This window comes from Pan paniscus, chromosome 11, assembly GCF_029289425.2.
Source record: "Pan paniscus chromosome 11, NHGRI_mPanPan1-v2.0_pri, whole genome shotgun sequence".
NCBI lineage: Eukaryota > Metazoa > Chordata > Mammalia > Primates > Hominidae > Pan > Pan paniscus.
Window position 1 is genome coordinate 91,015,319 of NC_073260.2, and position 16,145 is coordinate 91,031,463.

The 16,145-nt window shown below is 46.3% G+C and overlaps 1 protein-coding gene across 1 annotated transcript in view; it reads right to left on the bottom strand.

The window, feature by feature from the left end:
* Positions 1–6,769: 6,769 nt before the first annotated feature.
* ANKRD18B (ankyrin repeat domain 18B) overlaps positions 6,770–16,145 on the bottom strand; it is a 54,680-nt gene continuing 45,304 nt past the window's right edge. The window contains 7 exon segments of the mRNA XM_055117319.2: positions 6,770–8,696; positions 8,797–8,933; positions 9,126–9,329; positions 9,889–10,072; positions 10,075–10,233; positions 10,719–10,822; positions 14,118–14,163. Of these exon segments, the coding sequence (XP_054973294.1) occupies positions 8,490–8,696; positions 8,797–8,933; positions 9,126–9,329; positions 9,889–10,072; positions 10,075–10,233; positions 10,719–10,822; positions 14,118–14,163 (1,041 nt within the window). The 3' untranslated portion in view covers positions 6,770–8,489.

Consider the following 16,145-nt stretch of genomic DNA (forward strand, 5'->3'; position numbering starts at 1 on the left):
TTTATACCAGAAGGCCAAGCAGCAATGAAATGTTTCATATTCCAGGAGTAGAAGCAAGACAGAGGAAAGATGCCACATCCTGTTATACAACCAGATCTCGAGAGAACTCAGTATCAGGAGATCAGCATCAAGAAGATGGTGCTTAACTATTGGTGAAGGATCCACCCAATACCCCACATACACCCCCCAGTGTTTCCAAGCAGAAGTCTGAGGCAGAGGCAGAGCCTCTTGGAAAACCTCTACTAGGGCAGTGCAGAAGGAAAATATGGGTTTGGAGCCCCCACGCGGGATACCACCATCCTCCAAACCCTAGAGTCATAGACCCACCAAAAGCTCCCACCCTCAGTATGGAAAAGCTACAGGCACTCAACACCAGCCCAGTCCATGAGAGCAGCCATGGGGGCTAAAGCCTGCAAAGCCACAGGTGCACTGCCCTAGTAGAGGTTTTCCATGAGCCTCTGCCTCTGTAGCAGGCTACTCCCCCTTCCTACTACCCACCACCCTCACACCACCCTACAGCCAACATACTCCTCCGACCTTACCCACTTCTGTTTACTTCCAACTCCACCCCTCTCAAGTACAGGAATAAATCACCTCCCACCAGGCCATACCTGCAACATTTGGAATTACAATTTCCCATGTGTTTTGGTAGAGACACACAGCCAAACCATATTATTCTGACCCTGATCCCCCGAATATCATATCCTTCTCAGCAAGTAAAATACAATCTTGCCTTTTCAAAAGTTGCCAAAAGCCTTAACTCATTCCAGCATTAACACAATGTAATGTAAAAGGTTCAACATCTCATCTGAGAATAAGTCTACAGTCCCTTTTGCCTATGAGTCCCTGAATTTAAAAGGGAGTTCTTCTTTTCAAGGTACGATGATGGTACAGGCATTGGGTAAATTTTCTCAATCCAAAGGCAAGATATTTGTCAGGAAAGTAACACAAATGGGATCACAGGCCCAGTACAAGTCCAAAACCAAGCAGGACAGTATCTATTCAATCTTACAGCTCCAGAATCATCACGAGAACTCACCATCATGAGAAAGCATTAAGGAGATGGTGTTTAACCATTTGTGAGGGATCCTCCCCAACACCCACCTTTCACCCCTCACCCCCACCATAATCCCCCCATCCTCCCCAATCCCCACCTTCCAACCCCCTACTGCCCTCCATGATTAAATCACCTTCCACCTGGCCCCACTTTTAGCATTTCCAATTACAATTCCAAATGAGTTTCTGTAGGGACACACAGACAAATCTTATTCTGTCCCTGCCTCCCCCAATCTCATGTACTTCTCACTTTGCAAAATACAATGATGCCTTACCTACAATCCCACAAGATCTTAACTCATTCCAGCATTTACTCAAATGTCCAAAGCCCAAAGTCTCATCTGAGACAAGGCAGTCTCTTCTGCCCCTGAGCCTCTGAAATACAAACAAGTTAACTACTTCCAAGGTACAATGATTGTTCAGGCATTAAGAGTTCCCAGCCAAAAGGAAGATTTTTGCCTGAGAGAACAAAACACAAATGGGACTTACAGGCTCCATGAAAAGTCCAAAACCCAGCAGGCCAGTTATTCAAACTCACAGCTCAAAAGTCATCCTTTTTTAATCCTTGTCCCACATCCAGGGCACAAGGGCATGAGGGCTGGGCTCCCAAGGCCTTGGGCAGCTCACCTGTGGCTTTGCAGTGTTCAGCCTGTGTAGCTGCCCTCATGGGCTGTGCTGGTGTTGAGTGCCTGGGGTTCTTAACCCATGGAGAGTGCAAAGCTCTTGGTGGGTCTATGAATCTGGGGTCTTCATGATGGTGGCCTCCAGTGTGGGGGCTCCAACCCCATATTTTCCTTCTGCACTGCCCTAGTAGAGGTTTCCCATGAGGCTCTGCCTTTTTGGCAGCCTTCTGTCTGGACACCCAGGCACTTTCATATATCTTCCAAAATATATATGGAGGATCTCAAGCCTCTGAACTAGTGCTCTGTGCACCCACTGGCTTAACACTGTGTGGAAGCCACCAAGGCTTATAGCTTGCACCTTCTGAAGCGGTGTCCCAAGCTGTACCTGTGCATCTTTGAGACAAGGCTGGAGCTGGAGCTGCAGGGATGCAGGCAGCAGTATCCTGAGGCTGCACACAGCAGCAGAGCCATGGGGATGGCCCAGGAAACCATTCTTTCTCCTAGGTCCCAGGGCCTGTGACAGCAAGGGCTACTGCAAACATCTCTGAAATGCCTCCAAGGCTTTCTCCCCCATTGCGTTGGCTATTAGCACTGGCCTTCATTTCATGCAAATTATTAAAGCCATCATGAATTTTCCCTCTGAAAATCAGCTTTTGTTTTGACCACTTGGCCAGGCTGCAAATGTTCCAAACTTTTGAGCTCTGCTTGTCATTTAAATATAAGTTGCAACTTGAGGTCATTTCCTTGGTCACACATAAGGGCACAGGCTGTTTGACATAGAGAGGGCACGTCTTGAGATTTGCTGCCTAGATGTTCATTCCACCAGATACGCCCTGAATCATCAACCTCAAGTTTAAAGTTTCACACATCTCCAGGGCAAGGTCACCCTGCAGCCACGTTCTTTGTTACAGCAAAACAAAAGTAACCTTGGCTCCTGTTCCCAGTAAGTTCCTCATTTTCATCTGAGACCTCATAAGCCTGGCCTTCACTGTCCCTCCTTCTGTCAGCATTTTAATCACAAGTATTTAACAAGTCTCTACAATGGTCCAAACTTTCCTTCATCTTCCTGTCTTCTTCCAAGTCCTCCAAACTCTCCGACCTCTGGCTGTTAGCCACTTCTGAACCTGCTTTTATATTTTCAGCTATCTTTGTCACAGCCTGGCAATGTAGAAGGAAAAAAAGTCCATTTTCAGGGGCAAACTTCAAGAAGGCTTCAGATATTTGCATTAAAAGGAAGACCAGTATTAATAGCCAATGTGATGGGGAAAAGTCATTGAAGACATTTAATAGCTTCAATTCGCATACTAATTTTCTGTAAGATCATAACAAAAAGGGGTTTAATTGGCTTATAGTTCTGCAGTAGGCTGTAAAGAAAGCATAGTAACTTCTGCTTCTGGGAGGACTCAGGAGGCCTCTCAATTATACCAGAAGGACAAGCAGCAATAAAATGTTGCATATGGCCAGAGGAGGAGCAAGACAGAGAGAGGAAAGAGATGTCACAGACTGTTATACAACCAGATCTCATGAGAACTCAGTATCACAAGGTCAGCATCAAGAAGATGGTGCTTAATCATTGGTGAAAGATCCACCCCCCAACACACTTCCACCCCCCACTGTTTCCAGGCAGAAGCCTGCTGCAGAGGCAGAGCCTCTTGGAAAACCTCTACTAGGGCAGTGCAGAAGGAAAATATGGGCTTGGAGCCCCTATGCAGGAGGCCATCATCCCCCAGACCCCAGATTCATAGACCCAACAACAGCCCATACTCTCAGTATGGAAAAGGTACAGGCACTAAACAACAGCCAAGCCCATGAGAGCAGCCACGGGGCTAAAGCCTGCAAAGCCACAGGTGCACTGTCCTAGTAGAGGTTTTCCATGAGCCTCTGCCTCTGCAGCAGGCTACTCCCCCTTCCTACTACCCACCACCCTATGGCCAGCCTATTCCTCCCCACCCTCCCCACCCCTTTTTCCTTACACCCCCACCCTCCTCCCATCCAGGATTAAATCACCTCCCACCAGGCTTCACCTCCAAAATTCAGGATTACACTTCCACAGAGTTTTTCTAGGGAAACACAGCCAAACCATAGTATTCCGAACTTGACCCTTCCAAATCTCATGTCCTTCTCACAGGGTAAAATACAATCATGCCTTTTCAAAAGTTTCCAAAATCCTTAACTCATTCCAGCATTAACTCAAATATAAAAGTTCAAAGTCTCATCGAGAGAAGGCTACAGTCTCTTATGCCTATGAGTCTCTGAAGTTAAAATGGAGTTCATTTCTTTAAATGTACAATGATAACACAGGTATTGGGTAAGCTGTCTTAATCCAAGGGGAAGAAATTTCCCAGAAAAATAACACAAATGGGACCAGAGGCCCAATGCACATCCAAAACCCAGCAGAACAGTATTCATTCAATCTCACCACCACAAAATCATGAAGAGAACTATCACAAGGACAGTATTAAGGAGATAGTGTTTAACCATTTGTGAAGGATCTGCCCCCCACCCGCCTTTCACCCCCAACCCCACCATAATTTTCCCCATTTTGCCCCACCACCCCCACCTTCCAACCTCCACTCTCCACCATGATTAAATCACCTTCCACCCGCCCCCCACCTTTAACATTTCCCATTACAATTCCACATCAGTGGGACACAGAGCCAGATCATATTCTTCTGTCCCTGCCCCTGCAAATCTGTCTTTCTCACATTGCAAAATACAATGATGCCTCTCCTACAGTCCCCCAAATCTTAACTCATTCCAGCATTTACTCAAATGTGTAAAGCCCAAAGTTTCATCTGAGACAAGGATACAGTCCCTTCTGCCCATGAGTCTCTGAATTATAAAGCAAGTTAACTACTTCCAAGGTACAATGATTGTACAGGCAATGGGTAAGCATTCCCAGCCAACAGAAGAAAAATTGCCAGAAACAAAAACAAAACACCGATGGGACTCACAGGATACATGAATGTCCAAAACCCAGTAGGCCAGTCATTCAATCCTACAGCTCCAAAATCATCCTTTTGGAATCCTTGTCCCACATCCACGGCACAGGAGTGTGAGGGCTGGGCTCCAAAGGCTTTGGGCAGATCTCCACCTGTGGGTTTGCAGTGATCAGTCCCCGCAGCTGCCCTCATGGATGGGGCTGGTGTTGAGTGTCTGTAGCTTTCCCACATTGAGGGGGCAAGCTGTTGGTGGGTCTATGAATCTGGGGTTTGAAGGATGGTGCCTCCCTGTGTGAGGGCTTCAACCTGATACATCCCTTCTTTCCTGCCCTAGTAAAGGTTTCCCATAAGGCTCTGCCTCTTGGAAAGGCTTCTGCCTGGACACCCAGGCTTTTCTGTACATCCTCTGGAGTATAGACAGAGGCTCCCAAGCCTCTAGTCTCTTGTTCTGTGCACCTCCTGGCTTAACACTATGTGGAAGCCATCAAGGCTTGGAGCCACCTCTGAAGCAGTGACCCAAGCTGTACCTGTGCATCTTTCAGCCATGGCTGGAGCCGGATCTGCAGGGATGCAGGCAGCAGTGTCCTGAGGATGCACACAGCAGCCAGGCCATGGAGCTGGCCCAGGAAACAATTCTCTCCTCGTCCCCAGGGCCTATGACAGCAAGGGCTGCTGCAAAGGTCTCTGAAACGCCTTCAAGGCCTTTTCCCCATAGTCTTGGCTATTTGCACTGGGCTCTTTTTTTATGCAAATACTTTAAGTGCTCTTGAATTTTCCCCCTGAAAATCAGCTTTCCTTTTTGACCACTTGGCTAGGCTGCAAACTTTTCAAATTTTTGAGGTCTACTTCTCATTTAAATAGAAGTTGCAACTTGAGGTAATTTCTTAGGTCACACATAAGAACACAGGCTGTTGGATGTAGAGAGGACACCTCTTGAGCTGTGCTGCCTAGATGCTCATTCCACCAGATACATTCTAAATCGTTACCCCCATGTTCACAGTTTCAGAGCTCTCCAGGGCTAAGACCAATCAAATATAACCTTGGCTCCTGTTCACAAGATGTTCCTCATTTTCATCTGAGACCTTTTAATTCTGGCCTTCACTGTCCATCTTTCTGTCAGCCTTCTGATCACAAGTATTTAACAATTATTTTCAGTGGTCCAAATTTTTCCTCATCATGCTGTCTTCTAAGTGTTCCCAACTCTCCTGACCTCTCTTTTTTACCCACTTCTGAACCTGCTTCTACATTCTCAGATATCTTTGTCACAGCCTGGTAATGTGGTAAAAGAAGAAAAGTCCATTTTCAGGGGGAAAATTCACAAAGGCTTCAGATATCTTCATGAAGAGCAGCTGAGTACTGGTTACCAACACAATGGGGAAAAGGCCTTGAAGGCATTTCATAGCTCCACTTCACTGCACTAATTTTGTGTACAATCATAAAGAAAGAGGTGTAAACTGGCTCACAGTTCTGCAGGCTGTAAAGGAAGCATAGTGGCTCCTGCTTCTGGGAGGACTCAGGAAGCCTCCCAATCATACCAGAAGGCCAAGGGGCAAGGAAATGCTTCATGTGGCAGCAGTAGAAGCAAGACTGAGAGAGGAAAGAGGAGCCCACCCTGTTATACAACCAGATCTCATGAGAACTCAGTATCACAAGGTCAGCATCAAGAAGATGGTGCTTAACCACTGGTGAAGGATCTGCCCCTGCAACCCCCACCTCCACCTCCCACTGTTTCCAGGCAGAAGCCTGCTGCAGAGGCAGAGCCAGATTCATAGACCCACCAACAGCTTGCACCCCCACTGTGGAAAAGCTACAGGCACTCAACAGTAGCCCAGTCCATGAGAGCAGCCGTGGGGGCTAAAACTTGCAAAGCCACAGGTGCACTGCCCTAGTAGAGGTTGTCCATGAGGCTGTGCCTCTGCAGCAGGCGACTCCCCACTCCCACTACACCCCACCCTTCCACCACCCTACAGCCAGCCTACTCCTCCCCACCCTGCCCACCTCTTTTTCCTTCCACCCCACCCGCCTCCCATCCGTGATTAAATCACTCCCACCAGGCCCTCATCTTTTTGTCATTTTCCAATCCCTGCAAACCCTCCCAATCTTTGTTTGTTACCCACTTCTGAACCTGCTTCTACTTTTTCAGGTATCTCTATAGCAGGTTGGCTATGTAGTAATAACACAAAACCCGATTTAAGGGGGAACATTCAAGAAGACTTCAGAAATTTGCATATAAAGAAGCCCTGTGCTAATGGCCAAGACAAATGGAAAAAGGCCTTGAAGACATTTCACAGCTCCTCTCTGCAGTTCTAATTTTCTGTATTATCCTAAATAAAAGAGGTTTCATTGACTCAGGGTTCTGCAGGCTGTGAAGGAAGCATAGTGTCTTTTGTTTCTGGGAGGAGTCAGGGAGCCTCCTAATTATACCAGAAGGCCAAGGGATAATCAGCTGTCTCCTTTGGCAGGAGTAGGAGGAAGACAGAGTGAGGAAAGAGGTTCCACAGCCTGTTAAACAACCAGATCACATGAAAACTCACTCACTATCAGGAGGACAGCATCAAGGGGATGGTGCTTTATCATTCGTGGAGGATCTACCTGCACCATTTTATGACTAAATCTTTTTCCACCTAGGCCCCACCTCTAACGTTAGGGAGTATAATTCCACACGGGTTTTGATAGGGATATAGAGACAAACCATATTATTCTGTCCCTGACCCCACGAATCTCTTGTCCTTTTCACATTGCAAAATACAATCATGCCTTGCCAGCATGAGTCTTAACTCATTTCAACATTAACACAACGTTACAAAGTCCAAAGTCTCATCTGAGTCAAGGCTGCAGCCTCTTTTGCCTATAAGCCTCTGAAATAAAATGCAAGATCACTGCTTCTAAGGTACAGGGGTGGTACAGGCATTGTGTAAGCTTTCCATATCCAAAAGGAAGACATTTTCCAGAAAGCTTCTTATTTCTATCTGAGACCTCCTCAGCCTAGCCTTCACTGTCCATGTTTCTGTCAGGATTTTGGTCACAACCATTTAACCAGTCTCTAAGATGGTCCAAACTTTCTCATCTGTCTTCTTTTGAGCCCTCCAAACTCTTCCAACCTCTGTCCATTACCTAGTTCCAAAGCTGCTTCCACATTTTCAGGTATCTTTATAGCAATGCTCCAGTCCTCATTTGCCATTTTCTGTATGATTCATTATGAAAAAGAGGTTTAATTGGCTCATGGTTCTGCAGGGTGTACAGGAAGCACAGGGCTTCTGCTTCTGGGAGGCCTCAGAAATCTTTCAATCTTTGTGCAAGGCAAAGAAAGAGTGAGTTGTCTCACACGGCAAGAGGAAAACATGCAGAGTAGGGAGGTGACATAGAGTTTTCAATGACCAGGTCTCATGAGAAGTCACTCAGGCTTTATCCAGCCAGCTTCTTTGAGACTCTTCACAGGGTTTGAGGTCTACAGCATATACACGAAAATATTCATACTTCAAAAAGCAATAAAGTAAGTGGTATCATTCTTCCAAAAGTTACAATGGTAGTGTAGGAATTCATAGCATGGTTTAGGTCATGTTTGCTACTGTTTCTATTCTATCGCCATATTAACTGTTTCCTACACAATTCTATATTCAGCCGAGTTTCAATTGAGAACAAAGCCATCCTTGTACTACCGCCAATACCTGGCACTAGCTCTTTGCTAGTGTTATTATTCTGCTGTAGAAAGCATCCTTGAACTGGAAACAGTGCACAATCGAGTATCTAGTCATTCAACACTATCAATTCCTGGGTGACCTTTTGAAAAAATAGTATCTCTTGTTGCAAGAAATCCTGCATCTGTGAGTCCATGTTTCTCACTGGAATTGGATGGAAGTGATGAATTTCAGCCACAGTGTCCAAAGAAATCCTGTTCCTGTGATTCTGACATCATCAGCCTCTGCACCTCTGTCTTCCCTTCTGCCACATGTTGCCTGCTCTCCATGACTTTGGTAAGAGCTTCCTTGTGTATGTGGATGATGTCCAGGATGTTGACCTGGTGTCCCTGAGACAGCACTAACAGGTCCATGACTGGGTCCAGTTCCTGGATGGGCTGATTGGCAAAGAGCTCACCAACGGTGTTGAAGGCATCTCTGGTGAAGTGATGGCCTGGCCCAGCTCCAAGACCTGGCTGAGGCTGAAGAACTGGCCACCTTCTGATGCTCCTTCTTAAAACCCGTCACCATAATCTGTTTGCATGTCAACTCATTGGCTGAGAAGTTGAGCTGAGTGCCCTGTGTTTCCATCTTCTTGGTGAAGCACTCGAAGCCGTCAATTTTGCTCTCCCACTCTTAAAGGTTGAGGGCCACCTTGGGGGTGGGCTCAGGGTCAGGAAGAAGCTGGAATTCACCACCTCATCCTTCTCAGCCTTCCTCTTGCCCTGTCTCCAGGCTGTCTCTTCAGTGCTGGTGGACACATCAGGAAGTGATGGAAGATGTGGCACTGTGCCTGCACCCAAAAGCTGGCCGTGTGGTTCATCCACCAGATTGGGCCCTTTCTGCACTTGAACATGGAGTCCTTCTCAAGATGGCCTGTGGTCTGCCTCTTGGCACCCAAGAAGCCCACAGTTCTGTAGGAGCCCTCATGCATGGACTGGAGCCCCAAAGGCAGCGCACACCCTGCTCCTGAGCCTGCTGCTCATTTCCTCTATGTGGCTCCATCTGCAGCACAGTGGTTGCATTGAGGCCTGTGCATGCCAGGCAAGGCCAAGCTGGCTCAAAGAGCAACCAGCCACCTCTGCAAGGGTGTGCCAGGAGCAGGTGCACCAGCCACCAACCTCACTCGCTGCCAGTCAGGGTAAATCAGTTATTCTGCCCTGGAGGTAGGGCCCCAGTGCCATCTGCTTTTCCTCAGGCCTCCACTCCATCAGCCGTCAAGTGGCAGCCCCTCAGGCTGTGGGAACCTGGCCACCCCTGATTCCTTGAGTGGGTGAGGCTGGTGGCTGGTCCATCTGCTCCAGGCACACCCTTGCAGAGGTGGCTGGTTGCTCCTTGAGCCAGCTTGGCCTTGCCTGGCATGCACAGGTCCTGGGTACTGACACCCTGCTCTGAGTGAGCTTGTCCTGTCTTGGGCCAAATTCTAACTCTGGCCAGGGCCACAGAAGGCTGAGTCCCCTGGGTGGTAATGCTGACTGCTGCTGGGGGGCCCATAGTGCCCCTCCCCTCCCAGGGCCCAGGATGAGGCCTGACTGGGCCAGGACCCTTTAGGTATGGATCTCGTTCCCAAGCAGGGGGCCTCTGTCCCACAGGTTGGATGAGAAGATGCTGCTGGCTGCCAGGGTTGTTCAGATGCCACGTTCACCCTTCCCTCCAGGGACATCAAAGTTTCCAGCTTCCCCTTTGACAATGACTTCCCAAGGCCCAGGTGCCATCTGGGGCTGCAAGGCAGCTGGCTGCATGCTGCCCTGGCTTCTTCCATGTTGGGCTGGTCACTACCCACCAAGGGGGGTCAGATGCAGGCACCAAGTAGGGCGGTTGTCTCTGGACCTGCATCTTGGTTATCATGGAGCCAGACTGGGCCTGGTGACAGGGCCATGATGGGGTTGTCCTGGTGGTCCTGGGGGTGTCCAGAGGAGATGCAGAATGGAATTGCTGCAAGGATGAATGAGATGACTGTCAGCACAGAACAGGCACCCAGTGAGTGCTCAGGTATTACCCTCAGTAGCTGCCCAGAGGCCAAAACCACCCACTTGATAGTGACTGTCCCCAAGCCAGGAGGAAGAGAAGAGAGCAGGTCCCACTCACCTGAGTCTGAGCAGTCAGCTGTGTTGAGATGTGCATCTCACCTAGAAAACAATCCTTCACGCAGAGCCACTCACAGAGACTGCTGTGTGTCTCTAACTGCTCCAAAACACAGAGGCGATGGGGACTCAGCAAGAGTGACATCGTGGGATGACACAACCCACCACAACAGGAGCCTGCTTGGGTCAAGAGGGCCCAGAGTCAGTGTCCTCTATCCCCTGAACTGACATGTGTGCATGCATTGTGTTTGTGTATGCGTGTGTGTGTGTGTGTGTGTGTATACATATGGGTGTGTTTGTCTTGCTTCTCTGGCCAGGCCTAGCTGCTCCACTCACAGGTGCACCCAGGTCCTCATCACTGTCACCACCAGGGCCCAGGGCCAGGATTAGAGCCTCCCACAGGTGCTCCCCAATTTCTGCCCTCTCCACTGAGGGTGGTCCTAGGGATGCAGACAGAGGAGGGGCGCCGAGCAGAGCAGAGAGGGCTGGCACCCTCTCTAGGTGGAACCTAGGTACTGTGTAAAGTTGGAGGTCTGCCAAGCAGTGCTGAATTCAATACATCTTCTCACGTTCTCTTTCCAGGCACCCTCCAGGGTGCCCTGACTCACCTTCCCTACAGATGGAGGCAAGGAGACTCCACAGACAAAACCCCTGCCTGAGGTCACACATCGGCTAACTGGCCAGGTTCCTACTGACCAGGTGCCCCCAACGAGGCCCCTAATGAGCACTCCTCCATTGACCAGGTTCCACTGACCAAGTCCCCACTGACCATGTCTCCGTAACCAGGCCCCCATTAGTAGGCCTCATGGACCAGACCCCACTGACCAATTTCCCACTGACCTGGTCCCCACTGACTGGGTTCCCACTGACAAGACCACAATTTACCAGGTTGCCACTCACCTCACCCCCACTGAATAATTCTCCATGGATCAGTCCCCAGCTGACTGAGCCCCCTCTGACCAGGCTCTCACTGACCAGGCTCCAAGCCACTAAGGCCCCACACTGACCAGACCCCTAATATACTGAATACACCCCACTGACCAGTTTTTTATTGTTTATGTTCCAACCGATCAGGCCCCACTAATAAGGCCACCACTGACCAGCTCCCCACTGACTAGGCTTCCAATGACTAGGTCACAAGGTACCCACTGGGTGAGGCCTTCACTGAGGAGGCCACCGCTAACCAGGTCCCTGCTGATCAGGTCCCAACTGGCCAGGTGCTGATGGCTAGGTCAACTCTGACCATGGTCCACTGACGAGGCCCTTGAGCAGCTGTGTTCAAAGTCTCATTACAATGCTGCCATCAGCCCACAGACCCTCCCTCCCTGCATGTGTGCCCAGGGGTCAGGCCCGGGGGGGTTTCTTGGGCTGCAAGGCCTCTCCTCCAAGACACAGGGAGGGAGTCAGCCTCAGGCTCCAGGTACCCAGCTTCACACTCACCCCCCAAGGCCCTCTGGGCCCATCTGAAAGGAGACAATGAGGTGGCCTGGCACTGCCTGGACATGCCATCTTCCCTATTCCTGAGTGTCAGAATGGGAGGAAGGGAGGGACATTTGGCAGACAAGACACCCTGTGCTGCTGGGTCTCCCAGGGCCCTTCCCACAGAGCCCCGATCTAGAGACACAGCGCAGAGGCTGCAGGGAGACTAATCAAGAACCCTTGAGGCTGAGCCAGGGACCACATGAGGACTGTCCCCAGACAGCTAGAAGGCCCTTTGCTAGTTTCTTTGTACCTCAGTAGATGCAGCAGCAGTTCTTCTGTTGGGGACTAGTGAGTGCATGATGGGAAGAGCTTGCCTGTGCTTCCTCGGTGGCTCCAACTCTGCTTTTAAGAAAAATTACTCATTCTAGGGTTGCCGCAGAGAAAATACATTAGTTTAGAACACCTTGTGCCAGAAAGTAAAAAAGTGCTGACAGAGTAATGGGGACAAATCAAAAAGACATAAAGTCAGCTTGAAATGTCTACCACTGGCCTAATCTTTGGGAACTGGAGCACCAGAATCATGACTTTCCCTTCTCCTTTATTTATTGGTTTTATTTCTCCATGTAGAACAAAGAAGAAAGTAAGAAAAATAATCATCTGGCAACCGTCACAGTAATACTTGTTCAAACACAAGTCATCCATGAAATGCTAAATCTAGTGGGTTTTGAGGAGTAACCAGATATTTACAGAGCTTCAAAGTATCTCCACACAAAATACTATTGAACTACAAAAAGAAAATCATAACGCTAGTATGGACAAACCTGGCAGATGCTCTTTAAGTCTCCTACTATATATGGTAATAAAAAGTGTAAAATGCAAAGACGGCTTTGATGACCGTTACTACAGTATCAATGATGACTTGGTTGTTTGGCTGTTTAAACAGCTGACATTCAGGCAATTTGAGTACGCCAAACTCAATAACACTGGTGTTCATTTGCAAGATCCACTTAAAACTTAAGGAGGCTAAAAAACATCATTTAAAATAACATATAAATATACATCATATGATATGAAAATATTCTACTTTAGTAAAGATTGTGATGTTTTATATTTTATGAGAAACAATTAAAATTTCATGTAAATAGCCCAGTAATAAAGTTTTATGATCTTTTAAATCATACAACTTTTCCTTAAGATTTTATGGTTAAATATTCTCTTCAATAGATGTGGCTTACCAGTGGATTCTAGAGAAGAAAGTAGATAGGAGCAAGGGCCCAACACAGCAAAAGCTGGAAAGAAAAAGAAAGGATTATATTCTTTACCTAAAACATTTCAGTTAACGAAGTGTAAGTTTAAAATGTAGAGTTGAGAACGTTATCAGAGTTAATAAGAATGAGAAATATGTACATGCAATTACAATACAAGATTACTATTAAATCATTTACACATGGCACTAATTCTAATTGTGGTTAAATATCACAGCTTTTTCATTCTTCATTCATGCACTCAACAGCCACGTGCTAAGGTACTAGAGCCAGCACTGGAATTACAAGTTGAAGATGGCATGGTCCACCTCCCAATAGTCATATGCTATAACCTAAAAGACCGGCAGGTAATGTCCATATACAGTCATAGATATCATGACAGGTATACAGCAGGGCACTACTGGAACACACAGATGGGACATCTATCCCACTTTTGTGTCAATATCATGGGCTTTCTTGTGGAGGGGATACATAGGTTGATGACTGAAGGATGAGGAAAATCTTGCCAGAAAGAGGGAAGAGGCAAAGGCAAAGATCCTGAGGTAACAAAGAGCCCTGCAGAGTTCTACTCTGTCCACTTTGGTGCTAGAGCAAAGGGCAGAATGCAGTAAGTGGTGAGAGACAAGGCTGAGTAACCTGACAAGAATTACATTGACATGGGTGTTTTTATTTCATGGTGAAATTTTTGGAACTTTTCCTGAGAACAGATGTAAGCCAATTGATGCCTTTGTTTTTGGAGAATCGTTTCAGTGTGCTAGCTGACAGTTCCATGAGGATGGCAAAAGTGAAGAAATTGTAGAACCAGTAAAAAAGAGATGGATCCACTTCTTGGGAATTTTTTAAGCTACGGCACATGATGAATTAATGATGCATAAGTATACTCTTCACTGTGAAAGTTTTTGTTTTCACATCTTTCATTAGATGTGTGTAAGAAAAAGATACTGAACATAGTATCTACTAACCCAACAATGAAAAGGAATGCCATTTGCAATTTACACTTTACTACTAAAATAAACCTAAATTTAATTAATACATTTTGGCAACATACTTTTCTTTGTTTCTGTAATTATTTGTTCTGCACAGTCCAGCTCCATCTAAAATAAGTAAAAAAAAAAATAATAATAATGTTTAAGTTAAACAAGAGACATTATCATGAGATTAACATATCACTTACAAAATGTGGCCTTTAGTATTTTTAGTGACTAGACATAACACGAAGTTTGCTTAAATAGAAAAATAATCACATAAGTAAAGTAAAATTTCTACTTATTCTAAGTTTAGATAATAGAGGATGTATCTGTGTAATGCTGTTTAGAGTAATCTGACAAAAATAGGTAATATTGGTCTATCGGATATACATAATTTTAGAAAGGTGGTGTTTTATTAGTACAAAGGTTAAACAATGACCGGGCATGGCAGCTCACGCCTGTAATCCCAGCACTTTGGGAGGCAAATGTGGGCAGATCACGAGGTCAAGCGATCGAGACCATCCTGGCCAACATGATGAAACCCTATCTCTACTAAAAATACAAAAATTAGCTGGGTGTGGTGGTGCATGCCTCTAGTCCCAGCTACTCGGGAGGCTGAGGCAGGAAAATGGCTTGAACCCAGGAGGTGGAGGTTGCAGTGAGCCGAGATCATGCCACGGCACTCCAGCCTAGTGACAGAGCGAAACTCCATCTCAAAAAAAAAAAGAAAAAAAAGGTTAAACAATTAAAGTCATATTTTGCAATGAATGCATTGCTTTGAAATTCTTAGCAAAACTCTGTCCTTTATAAAAGTTTAATCCATTTTTTACTTCAATAAATTTTCTCTTAAAAAGAAATTTATATTCTTTACTTACTGAAAAAAATATGTATAGTAAAGTTTTCTTTTTTTTTTTCTAGTTTGTATTCTAAATTAAAGTGGTACCTGTGTAAGTTTCTTCCAAAAGTATATTGAGGAATGCTGAGGTTTGGAGTACAATTGAACCCATCACACAGGTAGTGAGCATAGGACCCAAGAAGCAGTTTTTCAACCCTGGCCCACTCTGTCCCTCCCCATTCTTATTTCCTGGTGTCTATTGTTCCCATGTTTATGTCAATGGGCACCTAATGTGTAGCTCCCACATATGAGTGCAAATGAGATATTTGGTTTCTGTTTCTGCGTTAGTTTGCTTAGGATAGTGGATTCCAGCTGTATCCATGTTGCGGCAAAGGACATGATTTTGTTCTTTTCATGGCTGCATAGTATTTGGTATATATGGAATTTTCCAATCTACCTTGGATTTTCAATCTACCTTGGGTGCACCTGGATTGACTCCATGTCTTTGTTATTGTGAATAGTGCTGCAATGAACATACATGTGCATGTATCTTTTTGTTACAATGATTTATTTTCCTTTAGGTATATCCCTAGTATAGTAATGGGGTTGCTGCATGTGGGATTACAGGTGCATGCCACCACACCTGGCTAATTTTTGTAGTTTTAGTAGAGATGGGGTTTCATCATGTTGGCCAGGCTGGTATCAAACTCCTGTCCTCAGGTGATCTGCCTGCTTCAGCCTCCCAAAATGCTGGGATTACAGGCGTGAGCCACCACACCTGGCCAAGCACAAAGGTTTTAACAGAAAAATGGAAATGAACTTTCGGTGTTTTATTTAATTCATAAAATGCACTTATTTTGGGTTCTATTAAATAATAAATATCTATATGTTGTTAAGTGTTTGGTTGCCTGTCATTCACTTGTGATTATGGGTGGAAAGAGTTAAGTTGGTGCAAATAAACTTTAAAAATAGTATGGGCTGGGCACAGAGGCTCACCCCTGTAATCCCAGCACTTTGGGAGGCTGATGTGGGTGGATAGCAAGGTCAGTTCGAGACCTGCCTGGCCAATATGGTGAAATCCTATCTCTACTAAAAATACAAAAATTAGCCAGGTGTGGTGGCAGGCACCTGTAGTCCCAGCTACTTGGGAGGCTGAGGCAAGAGAATCACTTGAACCCAGGAGGCAGAGGTTGCAATTAGCTGAGATCATGCCACTGCACTGTAGCCTAGGCAACAGAGTGAGACTCCATCTCAAAAAAAAAAAAAAAAAAGT